Raw genomic sequence first — 22,587 nt, 5'->3', positions numbered from 1 at the left:
TATATCTCAGCTGCCTTTATGGGTGCGTTAAAAGTTGTACTGGGGCCTTATTCCCAATGTACTTGACTGTCACCACGCACATTTCAGACATTTTTACTGTAGCATTTTAAAGTTATGGTCCCATGAATTTGACAAATGTGACAATACAGTAACAGGAGAAATTGCACTTTTGGCCCAATTGGAGGCGCTATATCTCAGCTGCCTTTAAGGGTGCGTTAAAAGTTGCACTGGGACCTTATTCCAAGTGCACTTGACTTTCACCATGCACATTTTCAGACCTTTTTTACTGTAGCATTTTAAAGTTATTGACCCATGAATTTGACAAACGTGACAGAAGTTTCATGAGAAATTGCACTTTTGGCCCAATTGGAGGCGTTATATCTCAGCTACCTTTATGGGTGCGTTAAAAGTTGCACTGGGGCCTTATTCCAAGTGCACTTGACTGTCACCATGCACATTTTCAGACATTTTTACTATAGCATTTTAAAGTTATGGACCCATGAATTTGACAAATGTGATAATACAGTAACAGGAGAAATTGCACTTTTGGCCCAGTTGGAGGCCCTATATCTCAGCTGCCTTTAAGGGTGCGTTAAAAGTTGCACTGGGGCCTTATTCCCAATGTACTTTACTGTCACCATGCACATTTTCAGACATTTTTACTGTAGCACTTTAAAGTTATGGACCCATGAATTTGACAAACGTGACAAAAGTTTCATGAGAAATTGCACTTTTGGCCCAATTTGAAGCGCTATATCTCAGCTGTCTTTAAGGGTGCGTTCAAAGTTGCACTGGAACCCTATTCCCAAATAACTTGTCTGTCAGCATACAACATTATCGGCAATTTTACTGTAGCATCGAGTTATGATCCCATGATTCTGAGAGATGTGATAAAACAGTTACATAAGAAATTGCACTATTTGCTATAACTCTGCTGCCTTTAAAGTTGTTCTGTTGCTGTTCATGGTGCTGAAAAATCTACAACAATTGGATTATTAAGGAGTGCAAATACATTGTCATCTAGCATTAAAATAAAGTTATTACATACTATCACTATGAAACCCAAAATGTAAGGGTTTCAAAAATCAACTCAGATCATGCACACATCATAAAACATTAGAAGTCACTTAATGTTATCACAGTTACATTTATTTATTTATTCATTCATTCACTTATCTGTGCTTTGAACGCACCCTTAAAGGAAACTGAGATATAGCGCCTCCAACTGGGCCAATAATGCAATTTCTCCTGTAAATGTATTCTCACATTTGTCAAATTCATTGGTCCATAACTTTAAAATGCTACAGTAAAAATGTCTGAAAATGTGCATGGTGACAGTCAAGTGCACTTGGAATAAGGCCCCAGTGCAACTTCGAACGCACCCTTAAAGACAGCTGAGATATAACGCCTCCAACTGGGCCAAAAGTGCAATTTCTCATGAAACTTTTGTCACGTTTGTCAAATTCATGGGTCCATAACTTTAAAATGCTACACTAAAAATGTCTGAAAATATGCATGGTGACAGTCAAGTACATTGGGAATAAGGCCCCAGTGCAACTTTAAACGCACCCTTCAGGGCAGCTGAGATATAGCGCCTCCGACTGGGCCAATAATGCAATTTCTCCTGTAAATGTATTGTCACATTTGTCAAATTCATTGGTCCATAACTTTAAAATGCTACAGTAAAAATGTCTGAAAATGTGCATGGTGACAGTCAAGTGCACTTGGAATAAGGCCCCAGTGCAACTATTAACGCACCCTGAAAGGTAATTTAATTCACATTCACTTGTAGCAAAAACACAATAGTCTTCTTTTATGAGATGATATCAGAACGTACAGTTGTAAGATATTACTTCTTTTAAGCAAAAGTAGTGTGCATGCAAAGCAATGATAACATGATCATTTTGTATAATCATCCATGTTTGATGTTCTGGAGTCCTTCATCTGAAGTCTTCATAACAGGCTGGATCCAAGCTGGAGCTGGAGCTGATAGTCTCTAGTTACCTTGTGATATTGAAATCTGTAATATTTGCATGAATTAATTTTTTATTCAATTGATTCATTAATGCATTCAAATGATGACGTGCAAAAAGAATGATGTAATTGTTTTTTATATACCTTTGTAATTGTACAGTAATTTTCACAGATATTTCGATGTTATTTACATTTCAGAATAGTTCATTCTTTTTTTCTAAAAATAGACAATATAGCATAAAAAGCGTGAATAAGAGAAAAACCACACGGTCCTTCAAGTTGAGCTGATGACACGTTCAATAAACAAAGAATACTACAATTATATTTTAAGTGCCTTTATATTTTTGCAGCATATTTTCGCTGATATATCAGTGCTATTTGCATTTCAAAATAGTTTAGTTTTAATAGTTTTCCTTTAATTCTGAAAATAGACACAAAAAGCATAAAACAGAAAAACCGCACTGTAAAGTGAGCGTGAATAAGAAGCTACAAACGCGGAAGCGTCACGCTTTTTAAGGTGGACCGGATAGCGTCAATAAGAAGCTGCGAATAAGAAGCTGGATTCAGCCTCGTTTCGTTCAGAGGGAGACGAGAGATCACGCATCATGTTAGTTTTCTTTATTTTACAAAAAGCACAACATTTTGTTTTTACTCTGAGTGTACACAAATGAAAGGAGATATTCCACAGATTAAAATGGTGTATAACTCTTAATTGTATGTGCAACATTGACGGAGTATTTTGAGTCTCTTTCACACTGATAAGAAAACCGTCAGACCTCAGAGTGTTAACTCTGGGAATTTTGTTGTGTAGCTCATTATGTGAGTTATTGTCTCCTCGGGTATGAATTACAGCATCATTCAGCATTATTCACGCCTCCATGCATACTGTTTTTCTAAACAAAATGTCTTACAAATTTTAAATCAATATATTGTTTCATCTGAATGAATAGGCAGGGTGCTTTTTACATCATTTTGAAGCAAAAATTCTAGTCTACAACCTCCAATACCCAAACGTCTTGTGGACATATTTAGTATTTGTTTTGTGGCCTTATTTCAATGATTTAATTTAATTTTTTTTTTTTCAACTACCACACATAAATGTTATTCTCTCAAAAACACAAACACGTACGTACATGTTGTTCACATATTATGGTAGCCTAGCTCGTGCTGAATACAGTTGCCATTAATATGTTTATAAGCACAAATGTCAGGGCATGTCAAAACTTCTCCAGGGCCCCAAAAATCCTAAGACAATCCTAAGAGCAGTATTCACTCCATTCAGTTATTTCACCATCACTCTAGGAGGCATGAGGAGAATGTGTCTGTAACCACAGGTGTCCCAGGATGATGTCTGCATTGGATCCTTCTAGCACTAGTAACGAGATCTCTTCCCTATGTAGGCTGCCTATGCAAAGTGTGATGGTGGTTGTGAAATGGGTGATTACTCCTCTGCCCAGCGGCTTACCCAGAATGGAATGGATGCTTAGGGTTTGTGTGAAGGGGAGTTTCTTGATCCGGAGATGCTTTTGGAGTGATGAAATCATGGTTGGTAATTAAATGGAACTCACCACTGGCCGAGGAGGACAAACTGGGAAGGAAGAAATGAAATGGCCATCCAATCCACAATATAAACATAGATAATTTAGAATTCATCCTTGTCTTTCCAAGGGGGCCAAATGAAAATAATCCACTTGCATAGGCTCACTTACTGGTGCAGCTAAAACAGCAGATGGAAACTTTGGGGAGGACTGCAGCAGGGGTTGATCTGGATGACAAGCAGAGATGCGTTGAACCACTCGAATAGAGCATTGAATGATATTCTCCAATCCCATAGCGTCATAATAGAGGTTGGAGGATAAACCTTGACTGAAAGCAGTGATGAAAGCAGCTTCATTCCACCCACTGGTGGCAGCTAGACTGCAGAAACGGATAGCATACCCAGCCACAGAAGACCGACCCAGTCAAATATGAGATAACTGGTTGTGAACGGCAGAGGTTGGAGCAAGTCACACGTTCACAAGTCTCAAGTCCCTACCATCAAGTCTCAAGTCGCAGTGCACACAAACCAAGCAAGCCAAGTAAAGCTCATCTTAAGCAAGTCAAGTCAAGTCCTGCTGAGGTTCAGGTCAAATCAAGTCAAGTTACAATACCAAACAGAAACAAGCAGAGTTTATATTCGGCTTGACCTTGTTTGTTTTTCCCTCAGAAATGAACTTTTTTAATTATACATTTATACTGTAATATCATTAATAATAATAATAATATAATTTATTATAGTACATATTTATAATTATTTAGATTTTGTAATATTATAATAACAATTATATGAAAAATTTTGAAGATAAAAGTTGATGCATTAATTATATTGGTTTTATAGTAAATATCTAATGTTTAACTCATATATATATTTTTATGGAATATCACCTACATGGAAGTGACAGAAATTAACTTTCCCATTAAGGCCCAATATGTGACCCCTTGAATTGTTTTCCATGGACATTTTTTTTCTAAGCATATTATACGCAATCTTAGAGGTGAATACGTTTACACTGCAATTACAATTGCATAAATAATGTTATGCGATTAATGATTTAAATATAGAATTTTTAATATAGAAAAAAATGAGATAAAAGATAAAATTAGGTAAAAATAATAAATTATACTTTTAATTATAAAATTAAAAGCACCAGTAGGTGGCGGCAAATACTTTCGTAATGAATGAGTCACAGAAGCATTCATTCAACTGATTCATTCAAAATGGCACTCAGGAACGAAGCAAGTGACTGAGTGACTGGGTCACTGAATCACTGAACTTTTTTTTACAAAACCTTGGATCTGTTTAGGAACAAAACACCACTATCGTGTTGCTTGCCGCAGAGACACATAACTCTTTTGCTGTGGCTTGTTTGGAACTATTATCTTTGGAGAAATAGAGCAATGAAACATTATTGACAATATTACGCAATGTCTAAAATGTCAATATTGTTAACTGTTTTTGTTAACTAAACTGTTGTATAAAATCAATATCACATTTGCAATTGTGCTAATATTCTGGAAATATTTCTTAAAGGGATAGTTCACCCAAAAATGAAAATTATCCCATGATTTACTCACCCTCAAGCCATCCTAGGTGTATCTTCTTTCAGACGAACACAATCCGAGATGTATCTAAAAATATCCTTAGTCTTCCAAGGTTTATAATGTTTGTGAATGGTAACCCACATTCTGAAGACAGAAAAAATGCAGTGCTTGCAGGTTCACCACCTGGTCCCTGAAGGGATTGGGCACATATCCAGGCCGGGGTCTCAAGATCACGTGAGAGTAGTCCGGCCCGAATTCCAGGCACGAATCGCTGACCGAAAATGCTTGCAGGTCCCCAACCCTCTTGAAGGAGGCGAGCCATATGCCCCAGGAGCCTCTGAAATTGTTTCAGTGGGACCGCTGTTTTCCGCGAGAACGAGTTCAGGCAGTTTAGCACCAACTGTGCACGCTTGTTGGTGAGACGTGCTGTCATGTTGACCGAGTCCAGCTCCACACCGAGAAAAGAGATGCTCTGCACGGGGCAGAGCTTGCTCTTCTCCCAGTTGACCCGAAGCCCCAACTGGCTGAGGTGACTGAGCACCAGGCCCCTGTGTTCGCACAACTGCTCTCGGGACTGGGCCAGAATGAGCCAGTCGTCGAGGTAGTTGAGGATGCGAACGCCCACTTCCCTGAGCGGGGCAAGGGCCACCTCTGCGACTTTGGTAAAGACGCGAGGAGACAGGGACAGCCCGAAGGGTAGGACCTTGTACTGATATGCCCGCCCCTCGAACGCAAACCGTAGGAACGGTCTGTGTCGAGGAAGGATCGAGACATGAAAGTACGCGTCCTTCAGGTCTATTGCTGTAAACCAATCCCGGGCGAGAACGCACGTGAGAATGCGTTTCACCATGAGCATCTTGAACGGGAGCTTGTGAAGGGCCCGATTCAAGACATGCAGATCCGGGATTGGTCATAACCACCTGCCTTTCTTGGGTACTATGAAGTAAGGGCTGTAAAACCCAGGCTCCATCTCGGCTTGAGGGACAGGCTCTATTGCGTCCTTCGCCAAAAGAACCGCAATCTCCGCCCGCAGGACAGAGGCGTTGGGACCTGTTACCAAGGTGAACAGAACGCCGCTGAACCTGGGGGGACGCCTGGCGAACTGAATCGCGTAGCCGAGTCTGATTGTCCGAAAAAAGAAAACCCAACACAGGATTCTCCCCCGGGCCCTCTCCCGGGGGAAGGAGTGGTGCGGTCACCGTCTCCCGAGCAGCTTCCAAAATCTCCGGCTCTCCCGTCTCAGGGCCGCTTCTTGGCCTTCTTCCTTTTCTTGGAAGGAGGCTTGGCGGGCTGGGCGGGGGGCGTGGCCTTCCTGCGGGTGGCTCAAGGAGGATGGGAAGGATCCGATCTCACAGGAGCCGGGGCCGCAGGAGGATGCCCTCGGCAAGGAGCAGACGAAGGCACGGCCCGTGGCGGATTGGTGGCATCATCACGCCTGGGCAGGATGTGCTTGATGGCCTCCGTCTGCTTTTGCACTGCAGAGAACTGCTGGGCGAAGTCCTCGACAGTGTCGCCGAAGAGGCTGGCCTGGGAGATGGGGGCGTCAAGAAAGAGTTTTGTCAACCTCCCTCATCTCAGCCAGGTCCAACCAAAGATGCCGTTCCTGGACCACCAGGGTGGACATCGTTTGACCCAGGGCGCGCGCCGTGACCTTCGTCGCCCGGAGGGCGAGGTCGGTCGCCGTGCGTAGCTCTTGCAGCAACCCTGGTTCAGCACTACCCTCGTGCAGCTCTTTCAGAGCTTTCACCTGATGGACCTTGCAAGATGGCCATGGCGTACAGGACAGAAGCCGCCTGTCCAGCAGCGGAGTAAGCCTTGGCAGCAAGAGCGGCCGTGGTCTTACCCGCTTTGGACGGGAGACGCGGACGATTCCGCCAGGTGGCTGGGCACAAGTGCTCCGCAATCGCACGTTCCACCTGCGGGATGTCCATGTACCCCTTTGACGGCTCCTCCATCGAGGGTAGTGACAGTGGAGGAGGCAGAGGACCGTAGTCTGGCAGTGTGAGGTGCCAACCAGGTCTTCTGGAGCTCCTCATGCACTTCCGGGAAGAACAGCATTGGGGCGGGACTGAGTGCTGCGCCCCGACCCCAGAAACCAGTCATCCAACCGTGAGCGCTCGGGACAGGGTGGAGGGTTCCACTCGAGAACGATGCCCGCGGCGGCCCGGGCAAGCATGGCTGTTAGCTCAGAGTCCGCCTCCGACTGAGCAACCATCCCAGAGGGCGGAAGCTCGGAGTCATCGTCGCTCTCTGAACCGTTCAGCCCACTCCCCGATGCAGAAATCGACATCCGATCCTCCTCCGAAGCACCGAAAGTGACGTGGGGCACCCCCGAAGAGGGCCCCGCGACAGCAGGCGGCAGCTCGATGGCATATGGTGTTGTGGAGGAGTGGGAAGTTCGTGGGGACGGACCCGACGAAGTGGCTCCCACTGTGATCCTCAGATATCCCAGAGCACTAACCAGACCGGCAGACGCTACAGCCGCCGGCGCTGGGGTAGTGACAGAGGGGACCCTGCCTTCTGTGTTAAAGAAGGAGAGTTGCGATCTCAACACCAACATGGACATGCCCTCGCAGTGAGGGCATGTACCATCCACGAGCGCTGACTCAGCGTGCGGTCTACCCAGACACGTGAGACAGTGGTCGTGGCTGTCAGAGGAGGTCAGGAAACGACCGCATCCAGAAACACATGGACGAAAAGACATCTTGAAAAAGACGCTGATCGCCCGTGCTTGCTCTTTCAGTATACCTCACCAGCCGAAGCACCCAGGGATGAGTGCAGCACCGTCCTGTGGGCAGCGCGCCATCACACTCACCACTGAGCGTGCCTTTCCCACCAGCTGGAGAGACTCGAGCAGCCACCAGAACAAAACAGTGAAGTAGCAATTAAAATGGCTGTTTTTAGGATCTTATCCTATAGCAATTATTATTGTTGTTTTGCTCTTAATAGAAATTCGCTCTCTTGAAGAGGTGAAATGCGCAGATCCGATCCGATCGGCTCCGAAGCAAAAGTATGAATGAAGGTGAGTATGACTGAATTATAATTATTTATTATAATTTCAATGGAAGCCCTTTGGAAATTTTGCTTAAAATGAGGCTGATAAAAAACAGAACCAAAACTCAATGATAAATAATTACAAGATATACAATGTTGACATTATATAATAAGCATGGGGTTAATGAATTATGCAAAAATAAAGAGCTGCGTTCTGAAATATTAAAAATGGCTGTATTTCACAATGTGAAGGATTGTGTATTAGTCATGACATGCTGTTTTTATCTAAACTGATAATAGATTATTCTGTGACAAAAACTTACCATAAACCTTTAATGAATGTATTTTGCTTTTTGTGGTTGTCACCGTCCTGCCCTTCAGCTCAGCTTGACACGCATAATCCCCTTCATGACCAGACTTCACTGAGAGAGTAAGAGTGTTGTCTTTTATGCTTCTTTCATCACTAGAGACAACATTTTCTGAGTCCTTGAACCACTTATAGATCCAGTTTTCAGATACAGGAATCACACACTGCAAAGACACGTTTTCACCAGGAAATGCTTCTGTCCATTCTGACTGGACTCTTGCTTCAGGCAGATCTAAAAGGGGAGAGAAGAAAACGAACCAAACTGTAAGGTGAATCTGTTAACATAGAGCGTAAAGGACTGTACACACTGATTATTGCCGCCGTTTAACGCCTTGTGACTAAACAAAGGGCGCTAAAGTGATTGACGCATTTGTTCACGTGCATGGAGCTGCTGAAGTTACAGTAAAACATGACTCTGTGGTGCTCAAGCACAAAACGGTCTTACCGAGCACACATTGATACCAAGACGACGAAGAGGAAGTAAGTAGACGAGGAAGACCCCTTCAAACTATCCCTGTATCTCAATCTACACCTTCCGTCCAGCTGTGTTTGATTATACTGATTGGACTTGATTAGGAAAGCCACACACCTGTCTATATAAGACCTTACAGCTCACAGTGCATGTCAGAGAAAATGAGAATCATGAGGTCAAAGGGACTGCATGAAGAGCTCAGAGACTGAATTGTGGCAAGGCACAGATCTGGCCAAGGTTACAAAAAAATTTCTGCTTCACTTAAGGTTCCTAAGAGCACAGTGGCCTCCATAATCCTTAAATGGAAGATGTTTGGGACGACCAGAACCCTTCCTAGAGCTGGTCGTCTGGCCAAACTGAGCTATCAGGTCACTGACAGATCACTGTGGCTGAGCTCCAGAGATGCAGTCAGGAGATGGGAGAAAGTTGTAGAAAGTCAACCATCACTGCAGCCCTCCACCAGTCAGAGCTTTATAGCAGAGTGGCCCGACGGAAGCCTCTCCTCAGTGCAAGACACATGAAAGCCCGCCTGAAGGACTCCAAGATGGTGAGAAATAAGATTATCTGGTCTGATGAGACCAAGATAGAACTTTTTGGCCTTAATTCTAAGTGGTATGTTTGGAGAAAACCAGGCACTGCTCATCACCTGTCCAATACAGTCCCAACAGTGACGCATGGTGGTGGCAGCATCATGCTGTGGGGGTGTTTTTCAGCTGCAGGGACAGGACGACTGGTTGCAATTGAGGGAAAGATGAATGCGGCCAAGTACAGGGATATCCTGGATGAAAACCTTCTCCAAAGTGCTCAGGACCTGAGACTGGGCCGAAGGTTTACCTTCCAACAAGACAATAACCCTAAGTACACAGCTAAAATAATGAAGGAGTAGTTTCACAACAAATCCGTGACTGTTCTTGAATGGCCCAGCCAGAGCCCTGACTTAAACCCAATTGAGCATCTCTGGAGAGACCTAAAAATGGCTGTCCACCAATGTTTACCATCCAACCTGACAGAACTGGAGAGGATCTGCAAGGAGGAATGGCAGAGGATCCCCAAATTCAGGTGTGAAAAACTTGTTGCATCTTTCCCAAAAAGACTCGTGGCTGTATTAGATCAAAAGGGTCCTTCTACTAAATACTGAGCAAAGGGTCTGAATACTTAGGACCATGTGATATTTCAGTTTTTCTTTTTTAATAAATCTGCAAAAATGTCAACAATTCTGTGTTTTTCTGTCAATATGGGGTGCTGTGTGTACATTAATGAGGAAAAAAATGAACTTAAATGATTTTAGAAAATGGCTGCAATATAATGGCTGCAATAAATTTTAAGGGGGTCTGAATACTTTCCGTACCCACTATATATATATATATATAGATATATATATATATATAAGACACAAAATGGTGAGAAAACAGCAGTTTGTCAAGTGTTTTCATCCCTGCCCTTGTTTCATCACGAGTGGGGATACACACACGATGTGTGTTGTTTGTTTAGGAGTGGAGCATGCCCAGGCAGCTCTTGAGGAAGTCCGTTCTCACCGGGCGCTCTTTGATAAAGATAAGGAGAGCGCCATGACCAGTGTTCCCCGTGGATCGGGTCCCGCTTCTGCCAAGGCAGAGCGGCGGCTTCATTTGTGGGGTTCACGGATGGATCTGACAGAGGGGTTATAGACAGGCCCAGCCTTATCTCTGCCCTCATCTGTCAGGCCCAGTGTCTCTCCTCTGGTGTCGAAAGCACGCGCTGCAGTTTCTTCCCCCCAAAGTGAGGCATCGGTGCTTCATCGATCCAGCTCTGAGGAGGTGGATGTGCTGAGCGTCGAAGCTGGAGATGAGGACTCGCCATCCTCTTCTCCAGCTTATGAGGAGCTGCTAGAGGTTGTGACCAGGACAGCAGAAAAGTTACATATTGTCATGATCATTACTGGAAGTGCCCTTGTCTGTCACTAGAGGGCACTCCTACCTGGACTTTTGGTTTTTATCACTCGGACTACATTTCCCAGAACTCACTTCCCGGACTCAATATCCCTGTTTCATTGCACACAGCTGTTTTGTGTTTGCTCATTAGTGTCTGACTATTTATACTGAGTTTGTTTCTGTTTTTGTTATTGTGGTTTCACTTTATGTCACCGGCTTCTGTTTGTTTCTTTGTTTTCTGTTTGGACTGCTCTGTGGATTTTGACCCTTGCATGTTGTGGATTATGTTTTGGATTACCCCATTAAAGCTGCATTTGGATCTTACCTTCTTGTCTCTGTGCTTCCGTGACACATATTGAGTGGCCTGTTGAAAGAAATGAGGCACGTCAAAAGAGCAAGGCTTTCTGCTTGCTAGGTCACAACCTCAGTGTCTGGGACTGCCGCTCTTTCCCGACCTCCACACCGAGGTGTCGAGGTCGTGGCAGAGACCAGCACAGTATAGAGTGTTCAGCCCCCAGACTTCTGTCTATTCCAACATCGTGGGGCTAAAACAGTATGGTTATGGGGTGATGCCTAGGGTAGAAGAGACGTTTGCGAGCTATCTCTCTCCCGAGTCTGCATCATCCCTTAAATCCCTGACGCTGCCCACCAGACCGCTAAGAACTACATCAGTGCTGGTGGGCAAAGCTTATTCGGCAGCAGGTCAGGCTGCAGCTTGTTTGCATACAATGTCAATTTTACAAGCTTATCAGGCTGACCTGCTGGGGGAAATAGCTGAGAGCAGTGAAGCAAGTTTTGAAACTATACAGGAACTCAGAAAAGCAACTGATCTGTCTCTCTGGGCCACCAAGGAGATGGTTAAAACAATCGGCCGGTCTATGGCAGCCCTGGTGGCCACGGAGAGGCATTTATGGCTAAATTTATCTGATATCAAAGAGAAGGATAAAAGCGTTCTCATGGATGTGTCGCTGTCTTCCCTGGGCCTCTTCGGCGACTCTGTCACATCGGTCATCGAGAGGTTCCAGGAAGCCAAAAAACAGTCAGCGGCCTTCCAAAAGTTCCTCCCCCACCGCTCTCTACCCCCTGAGGCTGCTGAGCGGGAGCAGCCTCAGGCGTCAAGCAGCTCCTCAGCACATAGAGCGCAACAAAAACAGAGTGCCCCCACCCATGCTCCCCCACAAAGAGCTTGGGGACTGGAATGGGCGACACAGTCGAAGCCTTCGAAGGGTAAGACAGATCTGAGGACTGTCATTATCACTAAGAAGGCTTCAAAGAAGTCCTGACATCAGTGGCATGGGACTTCTGAGGGCAGCCCCCTCCAGAGAGGGTCCTATATCACACTGTATGTTATCCGTCAAAAAACACAAGAGACCAGTCTCGAGAGACTGGTTCCCTTAGTAGAATTTCTGGCAGAATGGAAACTTCTCCCCAGTATTTTTCAATGGGTCTTGCTCACAATAGAAAAGAGTTACAAATTCAGTTCGGATCTCACCCACCCCGGTTCAGTGGGGTCATCCTATGGGGGTGGACCCCGAGCCATCTCTGGTGATGGAACAAGAGGTTCTGACGCTCTTGCAAAAAGGACTATAGAAAGGGTTCCTCCTCCCAGGAAGCTGTCAGGGTTTTACAGCTGATACTTCATTGTTCCAAAGAAGGATGGAGGGTTGCGTCCTACTCTAGATTTACTTGTGTTAAATCGCTCTGTTCAAAAGCTCAAGTTCAAGATCCTAACACTCAAAAAGATCATCCCACAGATCAGATCTTAGGACTGGTTTGTGACAATAGATCTGAAAGATGCTTACTTTCATGTGTCCATCCATCCTCAGCACAGGAAGTTCCTCAGATTTGCTTTCGGGGGCGAAGCTTATCAATACAGGGTTCTTCCTTTCGGCCTAGCACTTTCCCCCCACACCTTCACGAAATGCGTGGATGCAGCTCCATAATACAGTTTGATTCTAGCTCAATCCGAGCAACTGGCAGTCCAACATCGAGATGTTGTCCTGTCTCACATGAGAAGGTTAAGGCTGAGACTCAATGCCAAGAAGAGTGTGCTTCTTCCATCTCAAACTACCAACTACCTAGGGGTAGTCTGGGATTCCACCATGATGCAGACACATCTGTCTCCTGCTCGGGTGAATTCCATTCTCTGTGAATGGGTTGAAATTAGGCCACTCACTCACTGTAAAACAGTTTCAGAGACTGTTGGGTCTGATGGCAGCTGCGCCCAACTTGATACCTTTTGGCCTGCTGCACATGAGACCCTTACAGTGGTGGCTCAGGACCAAGGGGTTTTCCCAGACGGGAAATCCTTTTTGCATGATCAAGGTCACGCGGAGATGCCTTAGTCATGTGGAAGAAGCCTTGGTTCCTGTCCCAGGGATCTGTGTTGGGGGCTCCTTGTTGTTGGTAATGCCAACTATGGATGCTTCCCTCACAGGCGAGGGGGGCGATCATGAGTGGTCGCTCAGCTCAGGGTCTTTGGGAGGACCATCTACTTTCCTGGCACATAAATCGACTGGAAATGATGGCGGTATTTTGAGCTCTCAAATACTTACTCCCAGACCTGTGGGGCATCACGTGTTGACCGCATGGACAACATGTCGGTGGTCTCCTATAATCAACCACCAGGGGGGTCTGAAGTCTCGCCAGTTGTTCAAGTTAGCCCATCAGATCCTCCTGTGGCCCCGGGAAAGCTCCTCTCCCACAAGAGCGGCTTATATCCAGGGGCATCGAAATGTGGGGGCAGACATCCTGTCGAGGCAGGGGCCGAGGTCCAGGGAATGGAGACTCTACCCCAAGGTGGTAGAGCTCATTTGGAAAAATTTCGGTCACGCAGAAGTCGACCTGTTTGCTTCAAAAGAAACTTTGCCCACCGTGGTACTCTCAGCCCAGGCTGTGTCTGTACTCATTTCCCCCGATTGCTCTGCTCCCAGGAGTTCTGGAGAGGGTTCGCCAGGACGGGGTCCATCTCATATTGATAGCCCCGTTCTGGCCGACCCGAGTTTAGTTTACAGACATAGTGTCTCTCCTAGACTGCTCCCCCATGGAGTTCCCCATCAGACAGGACCTTCTGTCTCAAGCGGGCGGCATGATACTTCACCCCCACCCGGAGTTCTGGAAACTGTGGGCCTGGCCTCTGAGGGGGCTAGGCTCATAGAATCCGGTCTCCCAACCAAGGTTCTGGAGACCATACTCCACTCCAGAGCTCCCTCCACGATAAAGCTATATGCATATAAATGGAAGTTGTTTTCTACTTGGTGTGGACAACGTCAGTTGGACCTGTCCCACTCCTCTATCAGCAATGTGCTGCAATTTCTCCAAGATAGATTCTCGGATGGTTTATCTTCTTCTACCTTGAAGATATATAGCGGCTATTTCCGCTTATTGTGCTCCTTTGGGGGGCTCTTCTGTGGGAAGAGAGTTCATTGTGGTACCCAGAGGCTGAGGCCTGGGACTTGGCTATTGTCTTGGAAAGGTTAACCCTCATGTTGTGTTCGGGTCAATTTGACCCGAACACCAATTTTCTTTTTCCCGAAAATACTAGTTAATGTTATCGCTTTGGACTGAAACTTAGTGACTTTGTTCCCAAAGGGTATAACTAAATCTCAATATTTTTTTGGACATTTTCTTAATTTTTTGTGGGGGTTTTGTTACCTTGTTACACTCGTGGTGTTCCCGGTCAAAAATGACCGGCCCATAAAAAATAGCTTATAAATCACTCATTATACCATATTTTCACCCAATCTTGGATTCAATCTTTTTGTCAACTTGTTCTCTTTCAATTAGGACTGGTTTTATATTTCTGTTTGCATCTGATTAATCGTGGGCCTCATTTATCTGAGAGTAGGCATCTCATTTTTTGAGTAAATTTTTTAAAATTTTTGAATAATTTTGGAAATATTAAATAAAATCTGAAGAAAATTGGTATTGTTGATCACACTAGTCTACTCTAATGTTTCACCAGGAATTTTGTTTTGAAACTTTTGTTTTGTAAAAAATATGGCACATAGTCACACTTGTGGTGTTCCCGGTCAAAAATGACCGGCCTATAAAAAATAGCTTATAAATCACTCATTATACCATATTTTCACCCAATCTTGGATTCAATCTTTTTGTCAACTTGTTCTCTTTCAATTAGGACTGGTTTTATATTTCTGTTTGCATCTGATTAATCATGGGCCTCATTTATCTGAGAGTAGGCATCTCATTTTTTGAGTAAAAAACAAATAATTTGTGGGTAAATTTGGAAATATTAAAAAAAAATATGAAAAAAATGGCTACTGTTGATCACACTAGTCTACTCTAATGTTTCACCAGGAATTTTGTTTTGAAACTTTTGTTTTGTAAAAAATATGGCACATAGTCACACTTGTGGTGTTCCCGGTCAAAAATGACCGGCCTATAAAAAATAGCTTATAAATCACTCATTATACCATATTTTCACCCAATCTTGGATTCAATCTTTTTATCAGCTTGTTCTCTTTCAATTAGGACTGGTTTTATATTTCTGTTTGCATCTGATTAATCATGGGCCTCATTTATCTGAGAGTAGGCATGGTCAAAAATGGTCACAATGGCCGACCATTGAAAGTGAATGGGAGAGACTGAAAATAACAGAACAATTTAGTTTTCAGGAGCATGTTCATTATTTTCATGTACATATATGAGCATATGTGCTTGCAAACATCGAGCCCTTGGACCTGTGCATGTATCGATACATTTATACACACGCTACCCAGACACACACACGTTAAAACATACAAACTTTTTTGAGTATTACACACATTCTTTTCCACAGAGAGAAATTTGATCCTACCTTAACCTGCATCTAATATACATTTATCCATCTGACATTACCACACACACACACACACACACACACACACACACACACATGTTTGTTTTTGTGAATTGTGGGGACTTTCCATAGACTTCAATGCATTTTACACTGAACAAACTGTACATTCTATCCCCCTACCCTGCCCCTACCCCTAAACCTAACCCTCACAGGAAACTGTGCAAACTTTTACTTTTTCACAAAAACTCATTCTATATGATTTATAAACCCATTTACATTGTGGGGACCGCTGGCTGGTCCCCACGATGTAGGTGAACTCAGGTTTATATTACATCATGGGGACATTTGGTCCCCACAATGTAATATAAACAAAAGCACACACACACACACACACACACAAACACAAACTGGCCGTGACTGCAGTGACCCGGCTTCAAAAGAAGAAGGATTTGCTCTATAATTAAAATTTCCTGATAATTCACTCACCCCATGTCTTTCTTTCTTCAGTTGAAAGGAAAATAAGGTTGAGGAAAACTTTGCAGGATTTTTCTCCATATTGTGGACTTCACTGGAGTACAACGGGTAACTTCTTCATGAGTTTGACAACACATGTGCTGCAAAAGTTCACAACGCAACCAAATACAAAAACACGCTGCAAAAGTTCACAACGCAACCAAATACAGAAATGCGCTGCAAAAATTCACAACGCAACCAAATACAAAAACATGCTGCATAAGTTCACAACGCAACCAAACACAGAAACGCGCTGCAAAAGTTCACAACGCAACCAAACACAGAAATGCGCTGCAAAAATTCACAACGCAACCAAATACAAAAACATGCTGCATAAGTTCACAACGCAACCAAATACAGAAACGCGCTGCAAAAGTTCACAACGCAACCAAATACAAAAACGCGCTGCAAAAGTTCACAACGCAACCAAATACAAAAACATGCTGCAAAAGTTCACAACGCAACCAAACACAGAAATGCGCTGCAAAAATTCACAACGCAACCAAATACAAAAACATGCTGCAAAAGTTCACAACGCAACCAAACACAGAAATGCGCTGCAAAAATTCACAACGCAACCAAATACAAAAACATGCTGCATAAGTTCACAACGCAACCAAATACAGAAACGCGCTGCAAAAGTTCACAACGCAACCAAATACAAAAACGCGCTGCAAAAGTTCACAACGCAACCAAATACAGAAACGCGCTGCAAAAGTTCACAACGCAACCAAATGCAGAAACGCGCTGCAAAAGTTCACAACGCAACCAAACACAGAAACGCGCTGCAAAAGTTCACAATGCAACCAAATACAAAAACGCGCTGCAAAAGTTCACAACGCAACCAAATACAGAAACGCGCTGAAAAAGTTCACAACGCAACCAAACACAGAAACGCGCTGCAAAAGTTCACAACGCAACCAAACACAGAAACGCGCTGCAAAAGTTCACAACGCAACCAAATACAAAAACGCGCTGCAAAAATTCACAACGCAACCAAATACAAAAACGCGCTGCAAAAGTTCACAACGCAACCAAATACAAAAACGAGCTGCAAAAGTTTACATGCACAGGTCCAAGGGCTCGATGTTTGCAAGCACATATGCTCATATGTGTACATGAAAATAATGAACATGCTCCTGAAAACTAAATTGTTCTGTTATTTTCAATCTCTCCCATTCACTTTCAATGGTCGGCCATTGTGACCATTTTGACCATGCCTACTCTCAGATAAATGAGGCCCACGATTAATCAGATGCAAACAGGATATAAAACCAGTCCTAATTGAAAGAGAACAAGTTGACAAAAAGATTGAATCCAAGATTGGGTAAAAATATGTTATAATGAGTGATTTATAAGCTATTTTTTATAGGCCGGTCATTTTTGACCGGGAACACCACAAGTGTGACTATGTGCCATATTTTTTACAAAACAAAAGTTTCAAAACAAAATTCCTGGTGAAACATTAGAGTAGACTAGTGTGATCAACAGTAGCCATTTTTTTCATATTTTTTTTAATATTTCCAAATTTACTCATAAATTATTTGTTTTTTACTCAAAAAATGAGATGCCTACTCTCAGATAAATGAGGCCCATGATTAATCAGATGCAAACAGAAATATAAAACCAGTCCTAATTGAAAGAGAACAAGTTGACAAAAAGATTGAATCCAAGATTGGGTGAAAATATGGTATAATGAGTGATTTATAAGCTATTTTTTATAGGCCGGTCATTTTTGACCGGGAACACCACAAGTGTGACTGTGCCATATTTTTTTACAAAACAAAAGTTTCAAAACAAAATTCCTGGTGAAACATTAGAGTAGACTAGTGTGATCAACAATACCAATTTTCTTCAGATTTTATTTAATATTTCCAAAATTATTCAAAAATTTAAAAAAAATTACTAAAAAAATGAAATGCCTACTCTCAAATAAATGAGGCCTATGATTATTCAGATCCAAATCAAAATATAAAACCAGTCCTAATTGAAAGAGAACTTGTTGACAAAAAGATTGAATCCAAGATTGGGTGAAAATATGGTATAATGAGTGATTTATATGCTTTTTTTTATGGGCCGGTCATTTTTGACCGGGAACATCACATGTGTTATAGGGTTTTGAACACAACCTGAGGGTTAACTGAGGCTCCCTTCGAACCATTAGAGGAGGTGTCTGAGAGATTCCTCACTCTCAAAACTATCTTCCTGTTGGCAATTTTACCTCTCAAAAGAATTGGAGATCTTCAAGCACTCTCTGTTGCTCCCTCATGTTTGGAATTTGTGCCTGGTATGGTTAAGGCTTTCCTTCATCCTACACCTGGTTATATAGCCAAGGTCCCCACCAATGTCCCAAAGGCTTTGATCTCGGAGCCCCCCTCCATTATATATGTGATACGGCTGGGTGGTCCTCTCAGCATATCTTTTTTAGGTTTTACAACCTTGACTTGGGCTCCATTTCGGAGTCTACTGTGCTCTCATCTCAATGATAACAGACAGGCACCGGGCATTATGGCGTAGTTGGGATAGGGTTCCCAATGCGTCTTGATGCAGCTCGAAGTTCCCATGAAAGGGAACGTCTTGGGTTACTTGTGTAACCCTGGTTCCCTGAATAGGGAACGAGACGCTGCGTCGCCCTGCCATAGTCCCTGCATGCCTGTGAGCATCTTGCTTCAGCCAATCAGAAGCTGGCATTCTTTGTTCTCAGGTGTGCTTTATAGTTTCCTGGTCTGTGACGTCACCCGCTATGACATCCCGTCATGCCATTGGTTCGATTTCACAAGTGCTTCAAGATGTAATCACACAGAGGTGATCCCAATGCTTCTCAATGCAGCGTCTCATTCCCTATTCAGGGAACCAGGGTAACACAAGTAACCCGAGATGTTTTTTTTAGTTTGTGTTAAAAATGTGTAATCCATAGACCTAAATAAGTGTTTGAGTGAACAGAAAGCAGAACAAAAACATCCTTGATCCCCTTAAGGCTCCTGACTGTCACTATCTGAATTATTTTATTAATTTCTGAAATGACTTTCACATTTTCATTTCCATGTTTTTCTCTTCAAGTATACAATCCCGATTCACTTTTACTAAAATGACTGACAGTATTTCTAGAAATGGAAATGTCCTTATCCTTGAGAAGTTTCAAACCATATATAGCCCCATTTATTAGAATCTTCATCAACTGAACACTTCAGAGTCAATTTTTTTCATTTGGGTAAAAAAAAAAAATGTTTTCCTTTGAAATGCAATTGAAAAATTTGGATGCTGCTTATAGTGTTTCACCTCTTTCTTTCACATATCAATAATATAATATATTTTCAGAAGTAGTTTTACTTGCCATAAATATGAAGCTGCAAAGCTTCTGCTTCTCCTGTAGACACTGGCGTTCTCTCCAGATGTTTTCCTTTGCAGATATACTGTCCTGAATTACTAACTTTTGCTGAGCTGATTGTTTATGATATATGTTTATGTCAAATTTCTATACAGAGGAGTAACTTTTATTCAATTTTTAGCCAAAACACGCTGTTGTCATCATTATGACACTATGATCCTCTGATGTACTATGTTTCCAATTCATACTTGCAGCCAGAGGACGCTCTGTGCACATATTGTCCACAAATGGCACGCAGTGAAGGACAGGCATAACGTGACATTCCAGGAACTAACAGAGGCTTTCAGAAATCACTATAACCATGGATATAACATGCAGATAGACACTTTTGAAGACAATAAATGCACAATTGTGATGATATATGTTTTATCTGTGTTTTTCATGTCATGTGGGGTATTTAATAATAATATATTATATTTATAATGCAATGCTAATCGAGATAGCTTTTCTCATTGTGCAGAATACTATAAAAGAATATATTTTCTGTCTGATTTTTTATCCGAAGCCACATCACATCACATAAAGTTATTTAAAGGGATAGTTCACCCAAAAATGAAAATTTGATGTTTATCTGCTTACCCTCAGTGCATCCAAGATGTAGAGGACTTTTTTTCTTCAGTCGAACGCAAATTATGATTTTTAACTGCAACCGCTGCCGTCTGTCAGTCAAATAATTGCAGTGATTGGGAACTTGAACAATAACAGTCGAAAAAACTTCCATAGAAAAATCCAAATTAAACCCTGCGGCTCGTGACGGCACATTGATGTCCTAAGACACGAAACGATCGGTTTGAGCGAGAAACCGTCATCACAATGCGTTTTTTGACCTCACTAACAGGAAGCTGAACGAAGTTGGACATAGTGGTGTATTAGAGGTAAAAAATTATATAAATAATGTTCGGTTTCTTGCACAAACCGATCGTTTCGTGACTTAGGACATTAATGTGTCATTAATGAGCCGCAGGTTTTAATTTTGATTTGTCTAAGCAAGTTTTATTTACTGTTATAGTTGAAGTTCCCATCTACTGCTAACCGACAGATGGCAGCGGTTGCAGTTAAAAATCATAATTTGCGTTCGACTGAAGAAAAAAAGTCACCTACATCTTGGATGCACTGGGGGTAAGCAGATAAACATCAAATTTTCATTTTTGGGTGAACTATCCCTTTAAAACACTCGACTTGTAAGTTTGGAGCAAAAACATGGTTTTAATCTTATGAATTGTCATGTTTTGTTGGTGTATTAAGCAAAAATGCTAGCAAGCTCATAGAGATGCACCTGTTATGAGCAAATGTAATACAAATAAATAATTCTGAATTGTAAAGCTCACTGATTTTTTCTTCTTTTTTCAAGAAGGGCATTAGATACTGTTTCAAAGAAGGTGAAGTGACACGTTTTGTGAAAGAAATTAGGGATTAAATATACTTGAATAGAACATTGTAATTACAATAGACAGTAATTATAATAGAGACAAAAAATTGCATTTCTAGATTGCTACAAGGCCAACTTCACTTTTATTTCCATAAAGATATTTCATAAAAATAAATTTCCAATAACTTTTCAAAACTTTGAAGCTATGTTTAACTATTTTCTTTATTGTGTAAACAATTAATTGTGACTTTACAATAAACTGAAAAGGTGTTTGCTTTCAAATGTGACCATACCTATGCTTTTATTGCAAAGGGTTCATGGACTGTATCAGTTTTAGTTTGTGTATGTCATTTCTTGGGATTTTCCAAAAGTGGGGGTGCTGGCTAACAGGTTAATTCAATCTTGAGAGATTTAATGTCTTTTATCTTCAGTAGATCTCATCTAAGGCCGTGGCTGAAGTCAGTTGTTATTGTGTTTCTCTTTTCTTCAGTGATTCTGCTTGTTAACAGCAGGTGTTCAATCTCAATCATCGCTTAATCGCTGTGGTAATGCTCAATTAATCGCTTAAAGGTGCTAAAGAGGATGTTTTGTTTTATACATTTTTTCAATATTACTTGAAACTATCTTTACTAACTGATAAAAGACTATTAGGTGCACTGAAAGGAATAATATTAATATACATCATCTGTGCATGAGGTAGAGCCTTAAAAACATCAGCCAATCCCTCTTTTGGGATAATACCCAATACCCAAAAACCCAAAAGTCTTGTGGACACATTTAGTATTTGTCTTGTGGCCTTATTTCAGTGATTTAATTTTTTTTTTTTTTTTTTTTTTTTTTTTTTTAAATGTTAGTCTCTCAAAAACACAAACACGTACATACATGTTGTTCACATATTATGGTAGCCTAGCTCATGCTGAATACAGTTGCCCTTAATATGTTTATAAGCCACTGAAAAAAAGCACAAATGTCAGGGCATGTCAAAACTTCTCCAGGGCCCCAAAAATCCTAAGACAATCCTAGGAGCAGTATTCACTCCATTCAGTTATTTCACCATCACTCTAGGAGGCATGAGGAGAATGTGTCTGTAACCACAGGTGTCCCAGGATGATGTCTGCATTGGATCCTTCTAGCACTAGTAACGAGATCTCTTCCCTATGCAGGCTGCCTATGCAAAGTGTGATGGTGGGTGTGAAATGGGTGATTACTCCTCTGCCCAGCGGCTTACCCAGAATGGAATGGATGCTTAGGGTTTGTGTGAAGGGGAGTTTCTTGATCAGGAGATGCTTTTGGAGTGATGAAATCATGGTTGGTAATTAAATGGAACTCACCACTGGCCGAGGAGGACAAACTGGGCAGGTAGAAATGAAATGGCCATCCAATCCACAATATAAACATAGATCATTTAGAATTCATCATTGTCTTTCCAAGGGGGCCAAATGAAAATAATCCACTTGCATAGGCTCTCTTACTGGTGCAGCTAAAACAGCAGATGGAAACTTTGAGGAGGACTGCAGCAGGGGTTGATCTGGATGACAAGCAGAGATGCGTTGAACCACTCGAATAGAGCATTGAATGATGTTCTCCAATCCCATAGCGTCATAATAGAAGTTGGAGGATAAACCTTGACTGAAAGCAGTGATGAAAGCAGCTTCATTCCACCCACTGGTGGCAGCTAGACTGCAGAAACGGATAGCATACTCGGCCACAGAAGACCGACC

The 22,587-nt window shown here is 42.4% G+C and overlaps 1 protein-coding gene across 1 annotated transcript in view; it reads right to left on the bottom strand.

The window, feature by feature from the left end:
- The window catches only part of LOC137008745 (Fc receptor-like protein 5), a 67,182-nt gene that overhangs the window by 29,745 nt on the left and 14,850 nt on the right, over positions 1 to 22,587 (bottom strand). Inside the window, exon 5 of the mRNA XM_067370465.1 lies at positions 8,373 to 8,648. Coding sequence (XP_067226566.1) covers positions 8,373 to 8,648 — 276 coding nt within the window. The remainder of the gene's footprint in view (positions 1 to 8,372; positions 8,649 to 22,587) is intronic.

This window comes from Chanodichthys erythropterus, chromosome 20 (assembly GCF_024489055.1).
Source record: "Chanodichthys erythropterus isolate Z2021 chromosome 20, ASM2448905v1, whole genome shotgun sequence".
NCBI lineage: Eukaryota > Metazoa > Chordata > Actinopteri > Cypriniformes > Xenocyprididae > Chanodichthys > Chanodichthys erythropterus.
This window is presented reverse-complemented; position numbering and strand designations above follow the sequence as displayed.